The sequence below is a fragment of the Cyprinodon tularosa genome, unplaced genomic scaffold (assembly GCF_016077235.1).
Source record: "Cyprinodon tularosa strain WSP-4 unplaced genomic scaffold, ASM1607723v1 ctg454, whole genome shotgun sequence".
In the NCBI taxonomy this organism is placed as follows: domain Eukaryota; kingdom Metazoa; phylum Chordata; class Actinopteri; order Cyprinodontiformes; family Cyprinodontidae; genus Cyprinodon; species Cyprinodon tularosa.
Genome location: NW_024039179.1, coordinates 264,325 through 288,499, shown reverse-complemented (window position 1 = coordinate 288,499; position 24,175 = coordinate 264,325). Strand labels below are relative to the sequence as shown.

The 24,175-nt window shown below is 37.9% G+C and overlaps 1 protein-coding gene, 1 long non-coding RNA gene and 1 other non-coding gene across 3 annotated transcripts; 1 reads left to right on the top strand and 2 right to left on the bottom strand.

Moving 5' to 3' along the window:
* The first annotated feature begins 7,034 nt into the window (after positions 1 to 7,034).
* LOC119793537 (fas-binding factor 1 homolog) lies at positions 7,035 to 20,430 on the top strand. Its single transcript, XM_038300742.1, is given in 29 exon segments — positions 7,035 to 7,182; positions 7,438 to 7,540; positions 7,722 to 7,752; positions 8,594 to 8,650; positions 8,740 to 8,785; positions 8,870 to 8,936; positions 9,016 to 9,066; positions 9,155 to 9,287; positions 9,414 to 9,488; positions 10,735 to 10,872; positions 10,960 to 11,071; positions 11,247 to 11,386; positions 11,494 to 11,572; positions 13,192 to 13,611; positions 13,693 to 13,758; positions 13,846 to 13,892; positions 14,822 to 14,832; positions 15,844 to 15,885; positions 15,957 to 16,004; positions 16,080 to 16,208; positions 16,285 to 16,385; positions 16,465 to 16,671; positions 16,811 to 16,918; positions 17,957 to 18,035; positions 18,113 to 18,289; positions 18,360 to 18,497; positions 18,574 to 18,673; positions 18,752 to 18,867; positions 20,283 to 20,430. Coding segments are annotated over 28 exon segments (2,799 nt in total). The 5' UTR covers positions 7,035 to 7,182; positions 7,438 to 7,537; the 3' UTR covers positions 20,361 to 20,430.
* A 7-nt stretch (positions 20,431 to 20,437) lies between these two features.
* Positions 20,438 to 21,525, bottom strand: LOC119793538. Its single transcript, XR_005282105.1, has 5 exons — positions 21,387 to 21,525; positions 21,118 to 21,179; positions 20,903 to 20,945; positions 20,691 to 20,750; positions 20,438 to 20,506 (listed from the first exon to the last, which is right to left on the bottom strand). It is a non-coding gene; the product is annotated as an uncharacterized LOC119793538 (long non-coding RNA).
* LOC119793539 lies at positions 20,582 to 20,657 on the bottom strand. The gene has a single exon (XR_005282106.1). It is a non-coding gene; the product is annotated as a small nucleolar RNA R38 (small nucleolar RNA).
* Positions 21,526 to 24,175: the final 2,650 nt, after the last annotated feature.

Here is a 24,175-nt window from a genome sequence, read left to right as displayed (position 1 = left end):
AACGAGTTGAAATTAGATCAGAGCTTAAAACTGTTATAAAAGCGTTCAGATGTGTGAAAGGACCCAGCTCAAAACAAATTCAGCAGCAATTGACCTGAAGAATGGTTCTAAAAATTACTGATTGAGAAGGTTTATGATAAACTGTATATGGAGAGAGAATTATTCAATTCAGTTTATTTATATAGCGCCAATTCACAACAAATGTCATCTCAAGGTACTTTATAGAGATAGGTTGACCAGATTATACAGGTGAAGTCATTCAAAGTTTTCTATCTAAGGAAAACCAGCTTATTGCATCGACTCATTAACTCAAAAGTAACACGTAACACCAAATATGCTTGTAGTGACCGTGGAGAGGAAAAACTGACATTTAACAGGAAGAACCTAGAGCAGAATCAGGCTCAGTGTGAGGGGCCATCTGCCGAAGCTGACGGGGGTTCAAGGAGACAGAAGCAGAGATACAAAAAGCAACTGTTAACAAGCACCACAGGCGGCCCCGTCCAGGGAACACACAGCCAGGCAGACAATCTCCGAGCCAGCTCCCGTCAGGGGATGAAAGAGACACATATAGTTAGACACAGTCAGAGAACCAAGACTACACAGGCCGAGCTCCAACATCCACAAAGGCGTTGATGGCAGCAGTACCTATGACACCATTCTCCAGGATAGCGTCACAGCCAAACAAGAACAGATCAGATGAAGCTACTATGATGAGAAACAGCAGGGAGAGCATAAAGTTAGAGATTGAACTAACAAAGCCTGCAGAATGGGAGAATAGAAATAGAATAGCCACTCTATCTATAAGCTTTATCAAAAAGGAAACTTTTAAGCCTATTTGATACTATGAACTACTGCTCCCCAAGGAGTTGGGTTAAATGCAGAGAGTTAATTTCTCCAGCGTGAGATTAATAAAGTTCAATTATAGTTATTTATTATAAACTAATTTTGTAATGATGTGACAAAATATGTTCGAGTCCATCAGGTTTCTTTGAACATCAGAAGAGGCTTCCATAAATTCTGTTTGCAAGAGGAGCTATAGTTTCCATCACTGCATGTTCGTATGATGCTATGTTTATCTACTCACAGGCAAAAAGAGGATGCGGACATGGACATGCCATACATAAAGAGCAACGGAACAGCGGCAACAACAGAATGACAACAAGTATGGGTAAGAACACTAAAGCCAATCAGGGACATGCATTTAAACTACAATGCTTGCATTAAAACCTTACTAGTTTAAGCCACTTTCTTTTTTTTTTTTTACTGTGTGTAGCTTTATTGCCTTGATATTTTTGCCTATAGAGTATTAACCAAGCAAAGAAAAAGGAAAATGTTGAGGACAAATCTAAATAATATTTGTAAAGAGGCAAGATGAAAGCTAAGATTGCCTGACTAGTGCAAAAGTGGAGTAGTGGAGTATGTCGCAGAGGCACAGATGCATAAAAAAAGCAAAGAAAGCTGCCCCACATTTGGCTTTTAAGTTCCTCTAACGCTAAATGATTCAAACACTGAACAACAATCCTTCATCTTTTTGCAGGATGAATATAAATGTTCTACTTTGAAAAAAAAAAACAGTTTCAAATGTCACACATTATTCTCTTTTATTGACACATAGTTGCTTTGCTGGATTATCCTCCTTCATTCTTCCTGAATGAATATTTTTTATGTCCCTAATGACTTGACTACTAAGACAAATAATGTTTGCTTCAAAAATAAATTTCACATTTAAGGTGATGTGAATTCTTTAAAAAAACATAAAAGAGTGTTGAATCTGGAGGTATTTAAATCTAAACTACACTGGAAAGGAAAGAACATTAATAAAACATAGAACTGTCAGTGCTTTTCATCTAAATACTGCTGTCATTTGGAAAAGAAAAGCTCAAAGCCAAAACTTTACCAAAATTCATTGCGCTTTTGCCTCACAATCAATTATTATCTCTGAACGTGTGAAGGTTTCTTGGCACTCTCATTGCGTATTTCCTTCTAACTTAAACTTAATATATGCTCCCAGAAAAAACTCCCTCCAGAGAACGGTGGAAAATTCAAACTTGTTGTTTAATCTGTCGAGATAACTGTGGGGTTATTGAATTTGCCATGACAGAAGAGGAAAACATCCCTATCTGTGTAGACCTCCCTCAGCATGAAGGCAAAAAAATGATCCTGCATTCATAACATTCCGGGGTAAATGTTTAAAACAAAGATCATGTCTTTGTTTAATGGATGTGATGAATGAGTTAGAAGAGACCAGAAAAGCTCAAACCTTGCTATTTTAAAGCCTACTTTATTCCCCAGATTGAGTAATTGCTGCTGCAGTGCTGAAAATAAAGAATGCAGGAGCCAAAAAACGAGCCCTCCAAAGAAAAAACCGTCAATAAAAGGGATTGTTAAAGGAAGGTTATAAAAAGTTTGGTATACCATTTCCTTCTGGTGTCACAGCTAACATCTGGAAGAAGGTTATCTGGTTAGATATGACCAATATGAATAATTTTCTCATATATGCATCAGTCTGTTTGGCCGTCGCATCAAACACACTATCCAGACACAGGCATAGGGTTAGCTGCCATGGTTATCATCGCCTTTTATCTGATTAAGTTTACTTTGTAATTAAGATTAAGGAAACATTTAGTCATTTAAATCAAGCATATACACTATATTGCCAAAAGTATTTGCTCACCTGCCTTGACTCACATATGAGCTTAAGTGACATCCCGTTCCTAATCCATAGGGTTCAATATGACGTCGGTCCACCCTTTGCAGCTAGAACAGCTTCAACTCTTCTGGGAAGGCTGTCCACAAGGTTTAGGAGTGTGTTTATGGGAATTTTTGACCATTCTTCCAGAAGCGCATTTGTGAGGTCGCACACTGATGTTGGACGAGAAGGCCTGGCTCTCAGTCTCCGCTCTAACTCATCCCAAAGGTGTTCTATCGGGTTGAGGTCAGGACTCTGTGCAGGCCAGTCAAGTTCATCCACACCAGACTCTGTCATCCATGTCTTTATGGACCTTGCTTTGTGCACTGGTGCACAGTCATGTTGGAAGAGGAAGGGGCCAGCTCCAAACTGTTCCCACAAAGTTGGGAGCATGGAATTGTCCAAAATGTCTTGGTATGCTGAAGCATTCAGAGTTCCTTTCACTGGAACTAAGGGGCCAAGCCCAGCTCCTGAAAAACAACCCCACACCATAATCCCCCCTCCAACAAACTTTACACTTGGCACAATGCAGTCAGACAAGTACCGTTCTCCTGGCAACCGCCAAACCCAGACCCGTCCATCAGATTGCCAGATGGAGAAGCGCGATTCGTCACTCCAGAGAACGCGTCTCCACTGCTCTAGAGTCCAGTGGCGGCGTGCTTTACACCACCGCATCCGACGCTTTGCATTGCACTTGGTGATGTATGGCTTGGATGCAGCTGCTCGACCATGGAAACCCATTCCATGAAGCTCTCTGCGCACTGTTCTTGAGCTAATCTGAAGGCCACATGAAGTTTGGAGGTCTGTAGTGATTGACTCTGCAGAAAGTTGGCGACCTCTTCGCACTATGCGCGTCAGCATCCGCTGACCCCGCTCCGTCAGTTTACGTGGCCTACCACTTCGTGGCTGAGTTGCTGTCGTTCCCAAACACTTCCATTTTCTTATAATACAGCTGACAGTTGACTGTGGAATATTTAGGAGCGAGGAAATTTCACGACTGGATTTGTTGCACAGGTGGCATCCTATCACAGTTCCACGCTGGAATTCACTGAGCTCCTGAGAGCGACCCATTCTTTCACAAATGTTTGTAAAAACAGTCTGCATGCCTAGGTGCTTGAATTTATACACCTGTGGCCATGGAAGTGATTGGAACACCTGATTCCAATAATTTGGATGGGTGAGCAAATACTTTTGGCAATATAGTGTATAACAACAAAAGGTAATTCTCCAAAGCATTCAGCGAAGCGGAATAAATATAGATGTCACTCTTATTCAGATTTATTTTAATCTCTGTCTTATTCAGCATCCACTTTTCATTTGTTTTGATATATATTGTGTGGTTATAACATGGCAAATATATATATATATATATATATATATATATATATATATATATATATATATATATATATATATATATATATATATATAAACATCTTTTGGTTTGTTTTGCTTTTTTCTAGTGGATTCAGATGTGTAGGCTTGTTTGTTCTGCTGCCTCAGGGAACCCTTTAAAGCCCTTTGATGTGTGTTTTGCAGTTGATCTCATACTCCTCGGTCGGCTCCAGACAGCTGAAGACTCTCACCAGGAGAATATATGAAAGCAATGTGGCCTAGACCAAGAGAGAGAGCTGCTCTGATGTAGCCCAAATGTCCAGAGGGAGTTTTAATTCCTAAAGCAACACATGGAACAAACTATGTAAGCATGGGTTTAAATTCCACTGGGTCAGAGACTTTGAAAATGGTGAATTTGAGCCTTTAGAAATTGTTAAAGACCTTAAAGTTTGTGGGGGGTTTTGTTTAAGGTAACAATACTTTCAGTTTGTATATAAGTAGGTCTAAAATTACAAAGGACATTTTGACTATTCACTGTAACTAAAAGCACATGTTTAAAGTCCAATATTTTCTTTTGTTATAAAAAGTAAAATAAACATCCTTCCCTCTTTTTTAACTCTTAGGTTACCAGAGGGGTAAACCTGAATCACTTGTTTTAATTATTTTAGACTTAACATAATCAAATCATAAGGAATCTGGGACTCAATGCTATTGACTCATGACTTCTCTTAGTCTTGAACCCGTTGGTTTGATTCACTCAATATCTGCCAACAAACAAAAAACTTGCCCCAATTAGTTCTTATTTTTTTTGCCAACTATACAGAATTCTTAGATTTGTAAAATACTATTTGTGAAAGCCATTTGGAGAAAAAATCAACCAAAGCTACAGTAATCTAATAATTAATGTTTAGGTAATGTAAGCATAATGCCTAAGTCCGAGACAACATCTGGAAACACTGCAGATTATAGAAATAAAATACAAGGAGAACTATTCCTATTATTTATGTGATGAAAAACAAATAAGCACTGCAGATCAAATCTGAATATGTAGGAAGGTGTCAAACTTGAGATTTTAGATTTTAAGTCTCTGCTTTTGCTCTGCTGTGTTTTGTTTTTGTTGTTTGAGTTAACATATGGAAATATTTATATTTTCTAATCAGAACAACTAGAGTTACCACTTGAGACAAGTCCCATAAACAGTGTTTCAACAGAAGGTGCCTAGACCTCTTACTGCAAGGTAGTATGGGGACAAAACATTTTCTTTTATTTAATTATCTAAACCTATTTTGCTACCTCCCATAAAAAAAAAAACTAAAAGATATTATAGATACATGTGAGATAAATTGAGTAAATGTGCCTCAACCGCCAGATATTTCCTTTGATTAAAGTTTTCCTGACAAATGAACTGTTGACTGATGGAAAACAGCATGTATTTTATGGAAAGATCCTGTCATGAGTTTGCACTTTGCTGAATCTGGCAGGTGAAATGATCCTGTAAACCTCACATATTTAGGTTGTTGTCACGCTGTACTCTGCAGGATTAAATAAAACTGTGGAATGTCTCTGTGTGGTGTTGTGTGTTCTGCTGAAACTCAGTGCTGCACAGCGCTGTGCACAGAGCTAAGCTTTCCTGTCATCTTTTAAAGAGGTTATGATGAACACTTCTCTTGTCTTTTAAGAAGGTCTTTCCAAGTTTGTCTTGGATGCTGGAAAAAGCAATAAAAGTCCAAAGGAAAGATTCAGAGAGTCTGTGGAAAAAGTAATCTAGACCACTGGTGATCACAAAGAATAAGCTATTATATATTCACAAAGTACCCTAAATAAAGGTTGAAAAGCTTGTTAACTATGATTTGAGCCGTTAGCTGTCCATTGCCCACTGGAGGGCCCTAGAGGCTTATGAAGCCATGAATAACTCTTTCTAAATAAGGCCAGCCAGCCAAATTCTTTCTGACTAAAATGGGTGATAAACATTTAGTTAACATTCCCAGAGATATATTTCTAAATTCTGTCAGCTACGGTCATCTAAATTGCTGAAAACCCTTAAACTAATATTATAACTATAACCACACCGTCCTTCCAATGAAAAATTGCAATGGTCATCATGATATGGGGAAGATTTTCTTTAGAAGACGCTGATCAAAGTTGAAGGTAAGATGGAAGGATTTAAATACAGAAAAATCCTAGAAGAAAACCTGTTAGAGGATGCAAAAGCTGCTGTTCATCACTCTGTAGGACAAGAACTATAAAGCTAAGATTGAATGGTTTAAGTCGAGTCCAGTCCTTGAGAGCTTAAATCAACAACATCTACATATTTCCTCCTCTACACCTGAATCAAATGAATATCAAATTCAGCATTTTGATTTAGGTTTTTTACAGCCGGGATACAAGATAGCAGATCTAGGAAATTGGATCAAAGCACGTTCTTACATTTTAACAATCCAGTTAAATTCCAGGCCTAAAAATATATTTGGTCAAGTTTAAACCTCACAGGAGCTTCCCATTCAATCTATAAGGTAGACTTGCAGCTGAAATTACAATAAAATGTGATCTAATAAAAGCATTGCATTCCCTTCTTAGCATTGGACTTACACACAAGGGCCAGTAAACTGCAATGTGACAAAAAATGTCAGTTTAACAATAGTAAATGACATGGCTTTTTAATTAAAAATTTACTTGTGTGCAATTAAGGAATAAACAATATCAAAGGAAAATAAGAGTTTTTTTGCTTTTTATCTTTGGCTAAATGGACTAGACCCATGGTTTGGTTTATTACCACAGACTTAATGACACAACAAGGCTTGAACTCCCTCAGACAAATATAGTCTAGGGGATAAATATATCTGCTGATATTTTTACCTCCAATTGGTTTCACCGTTACTTTTTTTTTGTACTTTTGCTGCCATCTAGTGATGAATAGTTTTATTACTCTTGTATAAAATGTAGTTTGGTGTGTAAAATGAATTATAATCAGGGGTATTTCGATGTAAATGTACTGTTAATGCAGTTAAATGCATTGTATTTACCTTTGGGTAATTATTTCATGGCGATTACCATTCAAGGACTAAAAAAACTACTTTACCCATAATGCAGTTGGAAGTGTAAACAGGAAGCTTGTATTTTACCCGGTGTTTATCGTCTGAATGGGATTTTTTTTAAACGTGAGTAAAACCCAGAAGCCTATTCCTTATTATTTTTCCATCTCTATTGCTAATCCTACAGTATAAACTCTATCTTGGATGTGTACCTGGGCTAATTTGCAAAAATAATCCTGTCATATTCATGTTACCGTCATGTTTGCAAGCACTTGGCAAATATAAGCAAAAGAAAACCTCGTATAAGAAAAGGCGCGTTCGTTTCTCCCTGTAAATGAAAAGAAAATATATTTTTTGCTGTTTTTCAATTTGTCGATGTAGGAAAGAAAACGTAATGGAGCGGTTACCAATGGAGACAAGAGACGCCTGAACAGATTTAGCTGTTAGCTTTTTTCAAATCCGCAACTAGGCGAGACTCAATATGGTGAGTTAACATTGTTAATGTGAAATACTAATTTGAAACTATAAAATCTATCCATTTATCCATCCATCCACCTTTATATCTATGGTATTGTTTAGGATATATATGTCTAATTAAGCATTAAACTATGTACAAATAATTTAAAATAATTAACCATGCACCTTTGTTGGTATTCATTCTGCAGCCTACAAAGCCGACAGATAAAACATCCCAAAGTAAGTCCAAAATATGTCTCAATGCTGGTCTGTATTTATTGAACACATAAAAGAGCAAGAAATAAAAATAAAATGAAAAACTATGCTATTTCTCTCTGTCCCACAGTTTACGGTGTGATTATATTTTCTGTTACAGAACACAAGTGAATAAATTCAGTTCTACGTTTGGGCATTGTAAAAAAACAACAAAAAAATTGATCTCCAAAAGGTTTCTCTAAATAAAATTGATCATTGTTGATAACAGTTTGACTTTGCTATTCGAAATTCATCAGCGTTTATAGCTTCTCATTATTCACTGATCTGTGACCTCTGTCTCTCTGCTTTATCTGCAATCCGTGTGAGCTCTGCTGAAGTTATTTTTTCAGGGTTTGTCTTTAGATTATTGTGTAACCAATTATCCTGTTGAAAACAAACATGTATGATCCCTTTTTTATTCCCTTTAGAAGGTGATCTTACTTTGAATGGCAATTAAATTCAAGCTGTGATACAAGCTTGTTAAACTGTCTTTCTCATCAAACAAAGAAAATATAACTTAATGTCAGCAGCCAGTGGTGTTACACAGTCGGCTAGTTTATCAGTTATAAGTACACATCTAAAAACAAAAAGTGGTCCATTGATGTCACTTTGAGCTATGGAAGCCAAGAAGTGGACGGGTAAAAAACAACAAGAAAATTTTTTTTATGAATGAGTTTTATAGGTTAATCGCCCAGCCATATTTTAAAATAATTCTGCCTCAATGAGATTATTTGGATTTAAAGCTTGCAGCAGATGTTTATCAGGTTGGAGGATGCTGTATGGTTTCAAAAATCCAACTACAATGTTTGCTCTGGTTCCCTTTAAGGCCTGTTTGGAGATGATGACATACTAGACAGCTTATTTGATGATAAAGGTAAGTGATGTTACCTAGAGGTGACACGAATCATATTGTTCCCCCACTGACTGTAGTGAAGTGTGTCATAATAATTTTCTAAACAAATCACCCATCAGAGAAACCAGTGCGATCAAAGGGGGCTCGCACCAGAAGGCTGAATACGTAAGCTAAGGCATCCTGGCACTGCATACCTAATAGTAATTATGAATACTCCTCATGATTGGTTTCCTTTTGTGGCTTTTTCAGCTCATCTACTAATAACATGTTTGGTAAAGCGGCAGAGGAAGTTAAGAAGGACAAGTCGGACTTGGAGGTTAAAAGACAATTTCTGAAGCAAGTTGGGGGTTTTTCCTCTGTCTTTATGAGATAAATAACTGTTACCTTTGTTTAAGGACTCAGATATATCCGAGGTGGCTCAAGAGGAACTGCTGAAGACCTTGAAGGTAGGTGTCAAAGAAGTCAAAGAAGCAAAATTGGACCTAAATCTTCCCTTATCATACTGTCCGCAATAAATTCATTGTCCTCTTTTAGGAGTTGGAGGAATTGGAGGCTGACCTGATTCCAACTAAGAAAAAGCTTCCCATACAGAAAAAGTCAGTCGTTGATGATGAGCCAATGAAAGACTCACCTGGGTTGGAAAGTAATGCAAATCTGAAAGGAGAAGGTAATTCAGTGCAGCATGTTTTTGCATAAAACATTGATCTCATTATTATGTTCCCGTTTACCACAAGATATGGAGGTAGTCAAATAGATCAAAGACGAGGGCCGTCTTCCTTTTTTTCTCTTCCAGATGAGACCACAGGAGGGAGAAAGAAGTTGAGCACTGGCCCTTCATCCTCAGCACATCCTTACGACGACTTCTTTGGTGAGCTGAGAGCAGGTACCAGAAATCGGAACTGAAATCGGAACTGAAAAGATCTGATTTTCAGAGAATCACTTTGGCTTTATTTTATTTTGAAAAACCTTCTTGGCCTTAAAGGTTAAATCTTTGTCATGTTGAACCTGGAAAGGCTGTTTATTTAAGATGTCGCATCCACTTTGGTAGATCTTTATTTCATTCTGAACTTTTTTGACTTTATCATATTGAACAGACCATAGCATTAGCAGTCTCAATTGAAATAATCACAGGAATCATAAATACACTTGTGAAAAATTAGAAATAATCTCCAACATCACTTTCTTCAAACTTTTCTCCAAATATTTGAATGATTTTATGGTATACTTTACAGTTTAAATTCACAGTTTAGCTGTAACTAACAAGGAAACCTTCTTTTTTTAGGCAGAGAAAATTATGCATTTAGGATTATTACCTTGTCTCAAAATGACAAATTCCTATTTTTTTTGTCGTTTTTTCTTTTTTATATATTTATCCCCAGAATATGCTATTTTCTAAGTGAAATCTTTTTATAAGAAGAAACTCCAGTTAGGCATTTATTGTCATATCTGTGCAGCCCATTCCTTTCTAGCAGGTGGGTATTTACCATTAGGCAATACTAGGCAGTTGCCCAGGGCCCCAAATTCCCCATATAACTCTGTTTACATGTATGGTTAATCCAGCTATTTCTTATTTGTGCACATTAGTTTTGTTTTTGATAAAAATCATTTCGTGAAAATGCCATCAGAAAACTTCTAATATTAAGTGTGTCTCATTCCTTTTGTGACGGCATGAAAAGTTAGCTGCATATAAAACATATAGAGAAAGACATCAAGAAGAGAGGGACAAAATATAGAACAAATAATGTATGTCTATTCTATTAAAAGTTCTGCACCGGTATAATGGGTCTGTTTTTTGTGTTGTCTTCTCAATTCAGATGGCCCCCTGCATGTCTTTGCCTAGGGCCCGAAATTTCCTAAATCAGCACCTGCTTTCTAGTGATTCACAAGATTATTTACTTAAGAATAAATATTTGATGCTTTCTTACCTAAAAGAAAATATTTATGTAACCATAGCAGAAGTTACTGTGGATTTTTGACTGGATGCTTAAAGGTATTTATTATTCTGATCTAAATAAAAAATACAGAGTTCTAGACCTCTGTATCTCATTTACAGCTTCCCACTTTGATGTGCACAAATTTCCATTCATAATTAAAGATTCTGCTTACGTCTGCAGATCAAGACGACCTCCTGGGTAATTCGCTTGATGACCTGCTTCCGGATGAAACCAGGCCTGAACCTAAAAGCCGACAGAGTAAGCCTGATAAATCTCTGCTGCCTGCATCAGCATCTCCCACCTTCAGCAGCCAAACGGGTGAGATGAACACTAGTCAACGATTTCATTTCTCAAGAATCAAGCAAACTCTAAGTAAAATCTGATTCTTTTCTTTCTTTTCATCAGCAAAGATATCTAAAAAAGATGACAAGGATGACCTGCTTGATGCACTTGGCTTTGAGAGACATAAAAAGGACTCCAAGAAAAAAGAGGCTCCACTTTGGTCTTCCACGGAGAAGTAACCAGCTCGTTTTCGCTTCGTCTTTCTCACTCTTTTTCTTCTTATTATTTATTGAGCTCACATATTAAATAATTACTGGGACCCTTGGGCGTTGTTGTGCAGCTCATAAATAAGAAAGTGTTTTCCCAACACATCTATTGTCTTCTCCTTATTATTATTTGTTTATCTCCAGAAGCGATGTCCCTCAGAGACCTCGTACCAGAATCACAGATATTCTGGAGGCCTCCGACTCAGCCCGACCCCTGGAGCAACTGCACACAGGCGAGGGGAAGGAGGAAAAGGTGCAGCAGGAAAAACACCCTAGTCTGAAAGGTGGGAAAACATTAGAGCTGAGTGTTGTTAGAATATCTGTCAGTAGTCACTGTTTTGAAATATTAGAGCTATAAACCTGTTTTTGTTCTTCACATCCGTTTGGGAAGATGACTTCACATTTGGGACCTATAAGCCAACGGAGGCATCCACAGCCGAGGGGCGCCAGTCCCGCAGACAGTCAGTCAGGTGGGTCAGGCTTTTAATGCTTTCACTCATTCAGGAGTCCATAGAGCGGCGTCTTCCAGGGGGAACTTGAACCTTTATACTGCAAAAGACGGAAATCTAAATAAGTCATCTTTTCTTAAGTGTTTTTTTTTCTGGAATCGAGGAGGCAAGTAAGAAACTTTGCCAATGGAACAAACCAATTTACTTTTAAAATAAGAAAAAAGCAATCGCATTGTCTTATTTCAAGTGCATACAATTTATTATCTTATTTTAAAGGGTAACAAATAATCAATGGATCATTATCTATACCTAAAACTAATACGTTCGCTGTGATTTAACAACTTTAGCATTAATCAGTATAAAAATTATAATTTTCATTGTGATCACCAAGTCCAGGACCGACCATTTTTCCCCAAATACAGTAACACCTCACTCCTGACATCTTTCGACATTGACGTCACGGTGCGGTGAGCCAAGCACCATTCCCTCCGCATTACAAGCAAAATCTGCAATCAGCAACAGTTATTTAAGATTTCACTATTGAAATTTGCAAAGCTACTGTTAACTGACAATGCCCACACGGATGACAGTTGGATGCTTTAATGCATCGGGTAAAAATGAAAAAAAAAAAGTGTTATTTCCCCTTTCTGTATCATGATCCACCACGGGTTCATCGTTGGATTGCCAACTTGAAGAGGGTGGATTTGCCATTAAACTTCTGGCCAAAGAAAAAACATGTAATATGTAGCCAACATTTGAAAGAAGAATGTTTTCATGATGACTTGGATAATCGCACATTGTGACAAACACCAGATACAGCACTGGGCTTGCTGAACAGCCGATACCACACCATGACTTCACAAACCAGTAGGTGGCAGTAGTGTACTTTGACAAACATGGATGTCTCCAGTAAAGCACGTTCAAATGAAACCACTCTTAAATTAAAAACACTTATCATTTATTGAACAGTGTGTAATAATTTCATATTTAAAATACTTTCAGAAGTTTGAATTCTGAATATGACCTGACTTCTCCTTTAAGAGTAGGAATACTCATTCCTTGGGAAATGATCTTACATATTTCTAAATCGTTTTTGCAGCACTGCTCCCTCTGTGCCAGATTTTCTTGCATACTTTATTCTTTTTCAGTAGAAATTCCCCAAATATTTTTAGTTCTTTTAGAACATTAAGATAATTTCCAAATTTCAAAATCCAACATGCTCCATAAAACCACACTGATACAGAAAGAAAATTCATCAGCAGGTACGAAATTCATGTATATGCATGTATTCTAATGACCGACTGTGCAAATACATGACTGGAGGATATGCAAACATAAACATTAACCATATGCAAAGCAACAGATGCTCTTTAAATGATTTCAAAGGACTTTTTTCGTTGGTCTTGTTTTGCTGTATATTGAGTTAAGTGGGTTTTTAGGGGAGTGTAGAGGAAAAATATTTATATTTATAGGATCTGTTCCTATAAATTGATCTGATAGAAATCTTCCACAATTTTATAATAAACTTTTGTACATATTTTGAAAAAAAGGTCACATTCTCAGAATTGCTTCTTTTTGAGTTAGAAACTTTCTCAGCCTTTCCTAAATACCGGTATATGTTTTTTGTTTTGTTCTATTAGATTTTCTACAGAAGATGTCAGAGTTTCTACCCCAGAGAAGAAACCCCAACCCAGCGCTTCAACAACCAGCCGACACCGAGGCTCAGCAGAATGGCTTGGCCTCACAATAAACGACGAACCTGACTATTTCGAAGAAAGTTCCAGAGCGATGAAAAGTTCAGCATCGTCTCCAAAAGCTCCATCCTCTCAAGCACTGGAGAGAAAGTCTCTATTGAACGAAAATCATGCCACATCTGCTGCAAACGTGACGGGAGATGCTCCAAACTCTAAAACAAGCAGATCTGAGGTTTCTAAAGACATGAGGAAAGATGAGGAGAAGCAGCATGACTGGTTTGAAGAGGCACTGAGTAGGAAGAAGACTCTATCAGAGACGAAAGCTTCCAAGCAGGAGGGCTCTCGACAAACCGAGCCGGCTGTCAGGTATTGCACGCAGCAGTGAGAGTAACACCAGCGAACATGAAACATGGTGTTTCTTAAATATGACAGCTATTGTCTTTTCAGTAACGAAGACATGACGCCAACCTTCAGAGACAGAGAGGAAACATTTACATCTATCATAGATGCTGGGTATGATCGTTTGTTTTGTTGTTTTGTAACTACATCAAATAAAATCCTTGCTGAGCATTTTATGTAATAAAACTCTCCCTGTTGCAGTCCTGTGGCTCATTCCACCCCTGTTAGAGAGGAGAAGCCAAATAAAGGTATGTATCCTCTCATCCATTTTAATAAAAAGAATTAAATTCTCATCATCAGAACAAATCACCCTTGGTTCTTTTCCCCTTAAAGTCTTGCCTCCTAGACAATCATTCTCCCCCTCCTTAGCAGCCTCTCGGTTCCATCAACCACTGGTTCATACCTCCCCCGCCTCAGGTTGATAGTACATCGCTAGAAACAGTCAGCCTCAGTCAGAGTTCAGCCAATCAATGTCAAGCGAGAGATCTGAGGTTCTGAAGGAGCCTGCTTTGGTTGAAACCCTGCATAACCATTACAATTATTTGCACATTTTGTCATTACGGCTAGTCTTCAGGAGATTTCACAGGGATTTTGTGTTATAGAACACAGAGATAATACTGAAATTCTGAATTGGAAGGACACAGAAGTAGTATTGATATTGTTTTTAAAGGTATATTGGAGGATGTTCTTTTTCCGTGTGAATCATCTAAGTGATTTCAGGCATACATTTGTAGTGAGCTACTGTTTCAGCCAGTCATCGAAGCTCACCTTTCTCACCACGGTTCTTTGAAAATGGCCGACCGTCGTAAGAAAAAAATGTGTCTATGAAGTATATGAGAAGAAGAGAAAGGCCTCAGAAGAGAGAAACAAGACTAGAGCGTTTTTGGGAGATTCTTTCACATGATGGCGTTGCAAAGATTCTACTCGACATGTACAGTTTGGCATGCCATTTGAAGAAATCCATTTCACATTTTAAATCCCAACTAGGATATAGAAAAACATGCAGGGCTTTGAACATCTTACAGAGCGCCTTTCTTTCAACCCAAGATCTGGAAAGGCAAACAGCTGGAAATAATTCAGACATACTCAGCAAAATTCATAGGCCAAGCAAAGAGAACATTAATCAAGGAAGCAACAAATAAAACAATTCTTGTGACAGTGGAGGAGCTATAAAGAGCCACAGCTCAGGTGGGAGAATCTGTTGACAGGACAGCTTTTTGTTATGCACTGTTCTGGTCTTTAAGAAATAGAGGAAGAAAGAAAACAAAAAAAGTCTCTGTTTGCAGTTTGTCTCAAGTAATGATGAAAGAATGTCCTCTGGACCAGAGATCAACTCTGAGCTTTGTGTCTTACAGTGAAATGTGGCAGAAACCTATCACTGCTCATTACCCTGAATGCACTATTCTTGTGTTAAAACACAACGTTGGCGGCATAAGCCTGCGTGGGGGTGTTTCTTAAACAGTGAAACGAATAATAGTCAAAGCTGATGGTTAGAGGTTAATGCAGGGAATTGTATGTATGTATGTATGCATGCATGCATGCATACGGCGCATGGCGTGGCGTTTAGGAAATTATTATCATATATACTGACAAGAGTTAGAATATATTGAACGAAAGTTGCATATTTTAAATGATGTTCTGAGAAAATTGAACGAAGCCTGAATATTTTGAATGAAAAATGAATATTTTGAATGATTTCCTGAGAATATTGAATGAAATCTTGGAATCATATACTTTTGATTATAAAATGCACAATTAAATAATTCAATGTCACTTTCAAAAAAAAAGTCAAAAATGAAAATAATTGCTTTATGTTTGTGTCTAAATATAGAGGGAAATGCGTTTATAGGGGACCACCAGTCTTTGTCCCTTTTATTTTAGCACCACGGGTGAAAAGTGTGGGAACTGGTGCATTAAGAGTCCTTAAAACACCTGAGACTGGGGCAGGAACAGATCCTGCAGCAGGCCATCTGCTCTAAACTTAAAAACCCTTCTCTAAGTTTTTCCTTCCACTTCCCTTATATGTGTCACTTTGTGGTAGTAAACAACATAAGATCCCAATAAATACATGAGAATCAGATGTAATCAGACAAAAACAAAAATATTAAAGGGGACTATTACTGTTCTAAGGCATTGCTCTTATTTTGACATTTAGAGTCAATATTACTCTTGATTATGTTCTTTCTTGCAGATCTTCAGCAAAATCAAATAAAGGCAACATCAGCTCCCGTGCAGCAACAGGTATTATTACTGTTTTATATATAAAGCTCTTCGCATCCATTTTATTCTGATGTTGTCCTCCTGTTGAATAGGCGTCCTATACAGCCAACAATCTGCAGCAGCTGCTACTACAACAGCAGGTAAGGACATGTTTACTCTCACTTCAGGGTATTCTCCTGTATTCTTCTTGGTTTTTAGCTTTTCTTCTTTCAAAGATAATGCAGACTCAGTTGCTGGGTCTGGGGAGTCCTGATGAAGGAGCCCTGCAGAGGCTCAAAGACAAGGAGCAACAGCAGGGAGAATGCCAGGCTTTACGAGCACGCATCATCCAGTTGGAGGGAGAGGTACCTCCTAAACAAGCCTCGCTTCCCCTTTGTTTTTGGGTTATTTTCCTGTCTAAATATAAATGTGACATTCCAGGTGAAACTACTGCAGCTGGAGCGAGAGCAAAGCCAACTGGTGTTAGAGAACATCCAGCAGATGCACAAGCAGGAGATGCAGCTTCTGGAGAACTCACACAAGTAAAACAGCTTTACTGAAAGGACCTTCTGTAAACCTGTGCTTTGCTAATGTGTGGATATTGTTCATGTGGGTTTTAAGGACTCGTGTGAAACTGCTGGAGGAAGCAGCAGCCCAAAGGGAGAGCCGAGCTCGACTCGAGTGCGAGGAGCTGATGGAACGCCTAGCTACCTTAACGAGGTCGGCCGAGCAGGAACACTCAGAGCTGCAGGCCCAGTACCACCGGAAACTGGCCCAGGCCCAGCAGGACAGAGACCGTGAGGTGGAGAGGCTCCAAGACCTGCAGAGGTAAATTAATTCCAGAACACAGTTTTGTCAGTTTGATATATTTCATGGTGGCGATATTGTTGTTCTGATATCAATATCCTTAATGTATCCTGCAACACCAGAACATTCATGGTTACATTTGACCCCCTGTCCTTTCTAGAAAATCTATATTGGAGATGAAAAAAGACCACGAGGATCAGCTTCAGAGACTGAAGAGGCTAAAGGATGAAGAGATCGACGCTGTGACAAGTGCAACATCTCAAACCAGGTGAAACTTGGAAACCTATTACCCTCCGTTTTAAGCGGTTTCCTCACATGCTGGATTCAAAATGTGATAATTGGAGCTCCACACTGTAGTTTAATAATGAGCACAGACATTGCAATTAACACATTACATACAGCCCAATTCATGCTGCTCTGTTCTACAGTCTGTTATTAATTAAATCAGAGCATTTCTAATCCGTTCTGCACATTTGGTACTCTGCCATTTTCAGAAACCACTCCCTTGCCACTGGAGGCCTCCGTTAAGCCAATGGCACATGACTTTGAAAAATTAAACAAGCAGTTTTAAGATCATAAGACTCTACAGTTGCTACATCCCAATTGACTTTTAAAGCCCATCTGGGATATTAAAGGAACATAAAGGAAAAAATATCCTCAGCAGACTGCCACAGTCACCAGAAATAAGTCTGAGCTGCTGTCAACCAAATACATAACCAGTTTGTATAAAGAGAGATCTGAAAGTCCCCAAACTGCTCACCCAGCCTGATTTGGGGAAACGCCAACCCCACCTAGAGTCTTCTCACTAGAACCAGTCTAATACTTCTTTCTATCATCTTAAGATGACGGTTCCCATCAAAGCTGAGAAGCTTTTGTTCTAAGAACAGAAAAAGGGTCTCCCTTGTGCACCTAGATGATGTCTGAAGGGGTGTAGCATCCATTAACCCACTATAGCCGGGCTCAATCTAGTCATCTAGTCCAGCCTTCGTGCAGAGATCCTCTTGGATATCAGCGGTTAAGATAAGTGAGTGGAATCATGTTCTGTTGGGTAGATAGGTAAAACTGCTGGCTTTTCTCTTCGATTGTTTTTCCACTGAGCCATTACTGCAGACAAATCAGCAAACCATTTAGTCTCTCATTTATCCTACTATGACTCATGAGCAACACAGTAAGATGCTCGAGGCCGAGTCCAACCACCAACCAGGAGGGGAGTAGATTCCATAGCTCTCCTGATGTTTTTTATTTTAGTAACCTTTAAGCTAATTCAGGCCCACTTCCAGATCATGACTCCACTGTATTTGTGCAGATCTCTGGTAGGGGTGATTGAGCAGATGGAGCACTTCTCTTCCCGCCTCGGAGAGCTCTCCTCTCAAGTGAAGAGTCAGGTACAAATGAGTCTCATTATTCTAACTTCTGAGGAAGGAGATGCAGGTTTCCATTATTATTTTCTCTTGGTCTACAGGAACAAGCTGATCTAAAGCTTCGATTGGATGAGGTAAAGCAGAAGGAGCTGGCGGTGACTCAGGAGAAAGAGACTCTGGCCAGACTAAGAGCAGAGCTGGACAGAGAGAGGGAGGTGACAAACAGCATAGCTCTAAGGCTCAAAACAAGGGCCCAAGAGGTCGAGGCCTTCAGCAAGGTGATTCCATCACCGCTCTGACCTCTGCAGTCTGCAAGGGTTTGAAATTTAACTTAAGTGTTGTTCTCAGATTGCAGCAGAGAGGTACAAGGAGGGCGAACGAGCGTTGGAGGAAGCCAAACGCGTTGAGTCTGGGCATGAGGCCCGATTAAAAAATATTCAACTTAAAACAGAGAACCTAAGGCAGCTGGAGCAGCAGATCATGAAGGTGCACATCATGGTACTAATATTTCTTTTAAAAAAACGTCTTATTGTTGATATTAAATAGAAATCTAATGTTACAGGAAGGCATGCGACTTAATCGTCTAAAGAGAGACGCAGAAAGGCTCCGAGAACATTCCCCTATCTTACCATCTCCTCAGATTATTCCACCTATTTTACCAGGTTTGGATGAATACATTTAATAAAGAAATACTAATCAGTTTAAAGTTAACAAACTTTCAGGAGTCATTTCTTCTGTAGACTCTGTTTCAGTGCCACCTGTGCCAGAAGTGCCCAACCCTTCAAGTTCTCTGGCTAGCTATCAACCCATGATGCTTGAGGCTAGTCTGGCTCTGTGGAAGTACACTGCTGCAAAGGTATTTGGTTAAAAAGCACTGACAACACTCCAAACCACTAGAGATGCATCGATCCGATACTCAGTTCAAATATTGGCTCATACACTGATTATTTAGCAGAATATATGACTGACACCAATCCAGCATTCTGGTCCAGTTATTTTATTAATATCTTACACGATATAAAGGCAGCTGCTATATTCTATTTTAAATGTTAAAATATCTGAAGTGGATTTACATTATTTCTTTTTGTTGGTACATTGTCTGATAGATGGTGTACCATTCTTTTATTAAATAGTACTGATCAGTACTGGGTATCAATAAATTCACTTGGCTCAAGTACTAAAGAAAACCGGATTGGGTGCATCTCTACAAACTGAGGCAAATTTAATTTTGCGCAAAAATGCCTGCAATTGCAGCCATTTCTAAACAAACTGAAGTGTTCAAGCTTGTAGATAACTGGATAGGAAGCTATGGCTTAAAATATTTTCCTCTTTTCTTCTAGACATTGTAATATAAAAGCTTTTCTATTACACTGGTTCAATGTTAAAAGTCTAGCATAGCTGCCTACGTCAGTAACCATCAAAGCATGATTTTCCTTTATAAATTGTGGGACTCATCTACATTAGGGGTGGGTATTGCCAAAGAAGTCACGATGCGATTCTATCACGATGCATCACGATACTTGAATTATTGCGATGCATTGCAATATTTCTCCTCCATGTTTTGTTTTTGAATGACTCGGCACAGTATCCCGCGGCCGGAAATGCTTGTGACACAAGGCAGCGTGCGTCAACATTTTTGCAGCGATATCTACTGGACTGAAAGTTGTATTACACTTGTTTTTGGCTGATGTTCGCCAACCATTCATGCAATTTTATTTATTCATTTTTTTTTATTAATAATCGATTCTTGGCATCAAGAATCGATGCAGTAGATCACGAAAATTAGAATCACGATGCATCATCATCACGATTATTTTGCACACCCCTAATCTACATATACAAAATATATTGTATTGCATGGTTTATGAAGTGATAAATTAATTTCAAATTAAACACAAACTGAATACCAAAGCACATTTAAATCACATTTTTTATCCTGCGAAAATTTTTAAATTCCCCAAGCTTTTCTCCCTATACAAAGAAAACTGTTATGTCAATTGTTAATGTTAAAATTACTTTTCATAATTATTCTCTACATGTTAACCAGAATAAACAAACATTTAGGAAACCATTAAATTAGGACTATTATGTTTGAAGGCTTAGAAATCTTGACGTTTTCAGAACTTAAAGAATATAGAACTCAAGTTTATTCAATTAAAGAGGTACAAAAAAAAAAAAAAAATCATCTCATGTTCACTTGTCTACCATAAAATTAAGTTTTCCAGTGTAACTCCTTATAAACCTGAAGCTTCCCCCTTTTGTCTTCCACAGGACGATGAATTCCTCCGTCAAGAACAGATCTTTCTAGAAAATTTACAGAGGAATCCCTACAAGTTCAACCCAGAATAACACACGTTTTGATCAAAAGCTGTTTTATTATTATATCTATTTAATAAATGTTTTACAACATTCAGCTTCATTCTTTTCCCCCCCCACTTCCTGCGTTAAGCATCACACATCCAGATTCATCCAACCTGGCCTTATTCCACCTCCAACTGTAAAGCAATAGAAAGGGAAAGAGTTATTACATCTCATCAGTTAATAAAAAATACACTGCGTGTTACTTTGTGCCAAGCCTCAGATTACCATAACTCCACAAAGTTTTTAATTTTCAGACAGGGATAACTTTTATCATCACTGGCTTGATTTAAATAAGCAAATATTCGTACATATACACACCTTTGAGTATCCTTAGGACCCCTCAGTCATCTTCAAAGCACCTCCCAACCGGAACACATCCTGAAAGAAGTTACAACATGGTGATTATTACAAGCAAAGACTTTACATCAAACCTATACATGCTTTGATTGGTTTTCAGAAGACAGCACTTCATATGCAGCAGTTTTTATCAAAGAATGACAAAAGATCTTGAGGATAGAGAAGAAACAAACCTTTCCATGGTTTCTCCTCCACGTGGACGTCATCTCATCGGCCCTGTAACAACATGTTGCATTATTGATCTTCCATCAAGTCCAGTCTTTTTAACATCACCCTGAGGCAGTTCAGATAGTATTGATTTCCACACTCTAGTTTCAGACAGGGATAACAAACTCATCACATCTACTGTAGAAAAGCATTCAAAATAAGTTCTTAAACTAAGTTTTACCTCCAGATCTCCTTTCTCTTGAACACAGATTAGTGGTCACTGCAAAATCTCCATCTAGAAACCTGTAAATAAGTTGATTGTTTAAAATACATATTTGTTTCAGTTCTCATGTGAAAATATATATATTTTTCCCACGTTATCCCGGGTTAATACAACAGAAATGAACCCAACACGTGTTGCTGGGCTAAAGGCTAGCTAGCAGCAACACATGCTTCATCAATTAGCCAACCTTTACAGTCAGAATATCAGGTTACTTATTAAACATGTACCTTATCAGGGTGGATCGTCTGCAGAGGACATCATATTATCAGACTGGTTCAGTCGAATGACTAAAATTCCTGCAACCGAGTCGCTCATATTCACCAGCAGCTCTAGCTGAGCTGAAGAAAGGACCGAAGTTACTGAAATCTCGCGATGTTCCGGTATTTATCCGTCATAAACGTCACCAAGCACGTGATTTATTACGTTTCTTTTGGAAAAGTTGCCTTTTTTTGCTGATTAATAAACGAATTCCTGAAAATAAAACATGTCAAACTTCTACTTTCTTCTAAGCTTTCTATTTACAATATTACCGTTATAATAAAGGAAGTACTCAGGTGTTACACACATGGGCGGTTCTAGACAGGGGCTAACGGGGGCCAGTGCCCCTGTAGATCACGTCCTGGCCCCTGAACAGAAGACATAATAAGAAATTCTAATGATGATATGGGCTTTGAATCTATTTCTTTTTTTTTCTCCATTACAAATTCTATTTTTCTAATTATTTAAAAGCATTGAGGTGATAGCTTCAGTGGTATTGAGATAGGATTCCAGTTTTTATCTGCTAATTTATTTTCAAAACAAATTGCTCAAATTTTTTCAGCTGAATTTATCAGTTTTTCTTAAGTTCTAATTCAGATTTTATAGAAAACTTCAATTTTAACTTCCGAAATTATGAATGTATATTGACCTAATAAGGTGTAGAATTATAATTAAACCTAATTGAATAGAAATTTCACTTCATGCAGCTCTCTTAATATATTTGAATCCCTGGCCCTGTTTTTTATTTCATGCTTTTCTGTGCCCCCATGAAAACACGCTGGTTCCCTCCTGCCCCCCCTGGTAGCTACCACCACTGGTTACACATGAGAATTCATACATGTGAGAAGCTGTTTTCCTCAATGATTTGTGACAGAGGTTTTAAACTAGAAGGTAATTCGAGTAATCAGATTAAATTTATTCATGCATGATGTGGAATGATTTATATATATATATACATTTGTTTCACACAAGTCCCAACAGTTAGACACCACAGGAATTCTTGACCTTAACAGGGGCTGGATGGGGGACATGGGGGGCCATGGTCACCCTTAGCCAATCATTGGCCACCCCTGTGGCCACCCGTACCATTTATTTCCCTATAATACAGATGGTGGCAACAGTAATACTCTCAAGTGGAATATTCAAAACATTTTAATTTTTCTTATATCAACAATTACTTGACAACAAAAACACTGTGGTTAATTATGCACATCAATATACTAACATTAAAGATGATAAGTACAGAATTCAAGCAAAAATAGATTTAGTGTTTTATGGGGTAAAGAGAAAATGTGTCTCTGTAAGTCATCTAGGAGTCTTCGGTGAAATCATAGATAAATAACTATTTTAAGAAAAACTTATTAGATAATCAACTTATGTAGAAATTAGTAAATGTAAATATCAATTTTATGCAGAATGATTACTGATAAAAGTAGGTAAGTAATTATGATTGAAAAGATGTTCGCCCTAGAACTCAAACCTGAAAGAATTCTACCCACTATACCTTTTATCTACAAAGCACAGATGTTTGAATATATTCGTCTTGTAGTAAGCAAAGGCTGTGAGAAAGTATAGTTTGTCTTTATTTAGAAAATATGGATGTTTTGCTCATTATTTTTCCTGTTGGAACAGTGTAGACTGACCGTGAGGTTCTGGTGCCTATCCACTTTCGGCCACCCCTCAGTGTACATTGGATATTGCCTGGCCACCCTTATAAACATTTTCTGCCTATGCCATTGGACCTGAAACCATAAACCTTCAGATTTTACATATGGAGGACAGGGCTGCCAACTTTTCACCAAACCTTGGGCTGAGATTTTGAAATAGTTTGGACAGGAAACCCTGTCAGGGTGAGATGAGGATAGATGCAGCTAAAGGTTGGAGGTTTTCAGAGGATTTAACTGAAACAAAGTCCCAAAATGTGGATTTTTTTATAAAACAGTAAATGATACTGAGTAACAATAAGTGGTTTTAGTTATGTGGAACATGTTTCTCACAATATACATTTATTTTCTACATTCTGGTGATTTTTAGAGAATTGAATGGGCCCTACTAAAATACTTGTATCTTGAATATACTTTAAACTTAGAATTTCCCAACTTTGCTCATTAATTATGCTCTGCAGTTCAAGTAAATTAAACAATGGGGAACTAATAAGCTATTAATGGATTACTGGCACTGATACAGGAACCAGTGCAATCAAAACCTATGGAAACCACACTGTGTATGAATATTTGGTAATAGGCTAAGGATTAAAAAGCTTCATTCATTATGTTATTAGTTTTTCTTACAATTGACAAAACGGCTAAACAATTCAGACCTTCTAGGAGGCTGTAGATTTTATAAAAACTCACCATGACAGAAGACAGTACTTCTCTGGACGTTTCAGTTTGGAAGCTGTGATGGAAATTAAGTTTTTAAACATATTAAATGGACCAAAATAAAGATAAATGAATAAGGTAAGTAATAATAAAAGAAGAACATCCCTGTGGTTTCTTCTCTATGAATCCTGGATAAATGAGTTGTTCTGCACATCCTCTCTAGATGCTGTTGGTCTCTTCTTGGGTGGCTGATCTTTTAAAAAGTAAAATGCAATGGTTCTTTTTCTTTTTGTGGAGCTCCTAAGAAGCAAACCTGATAGCTTTAAGAATTACAATATTTGTGTTGGTTTAATTACTCCTAAATGCCAACGGGAGATTATCAAACTAGACTGAGTTGAGTTTTAATGTCTGTCATTTTTTTTTTTTTGTGAGAAATG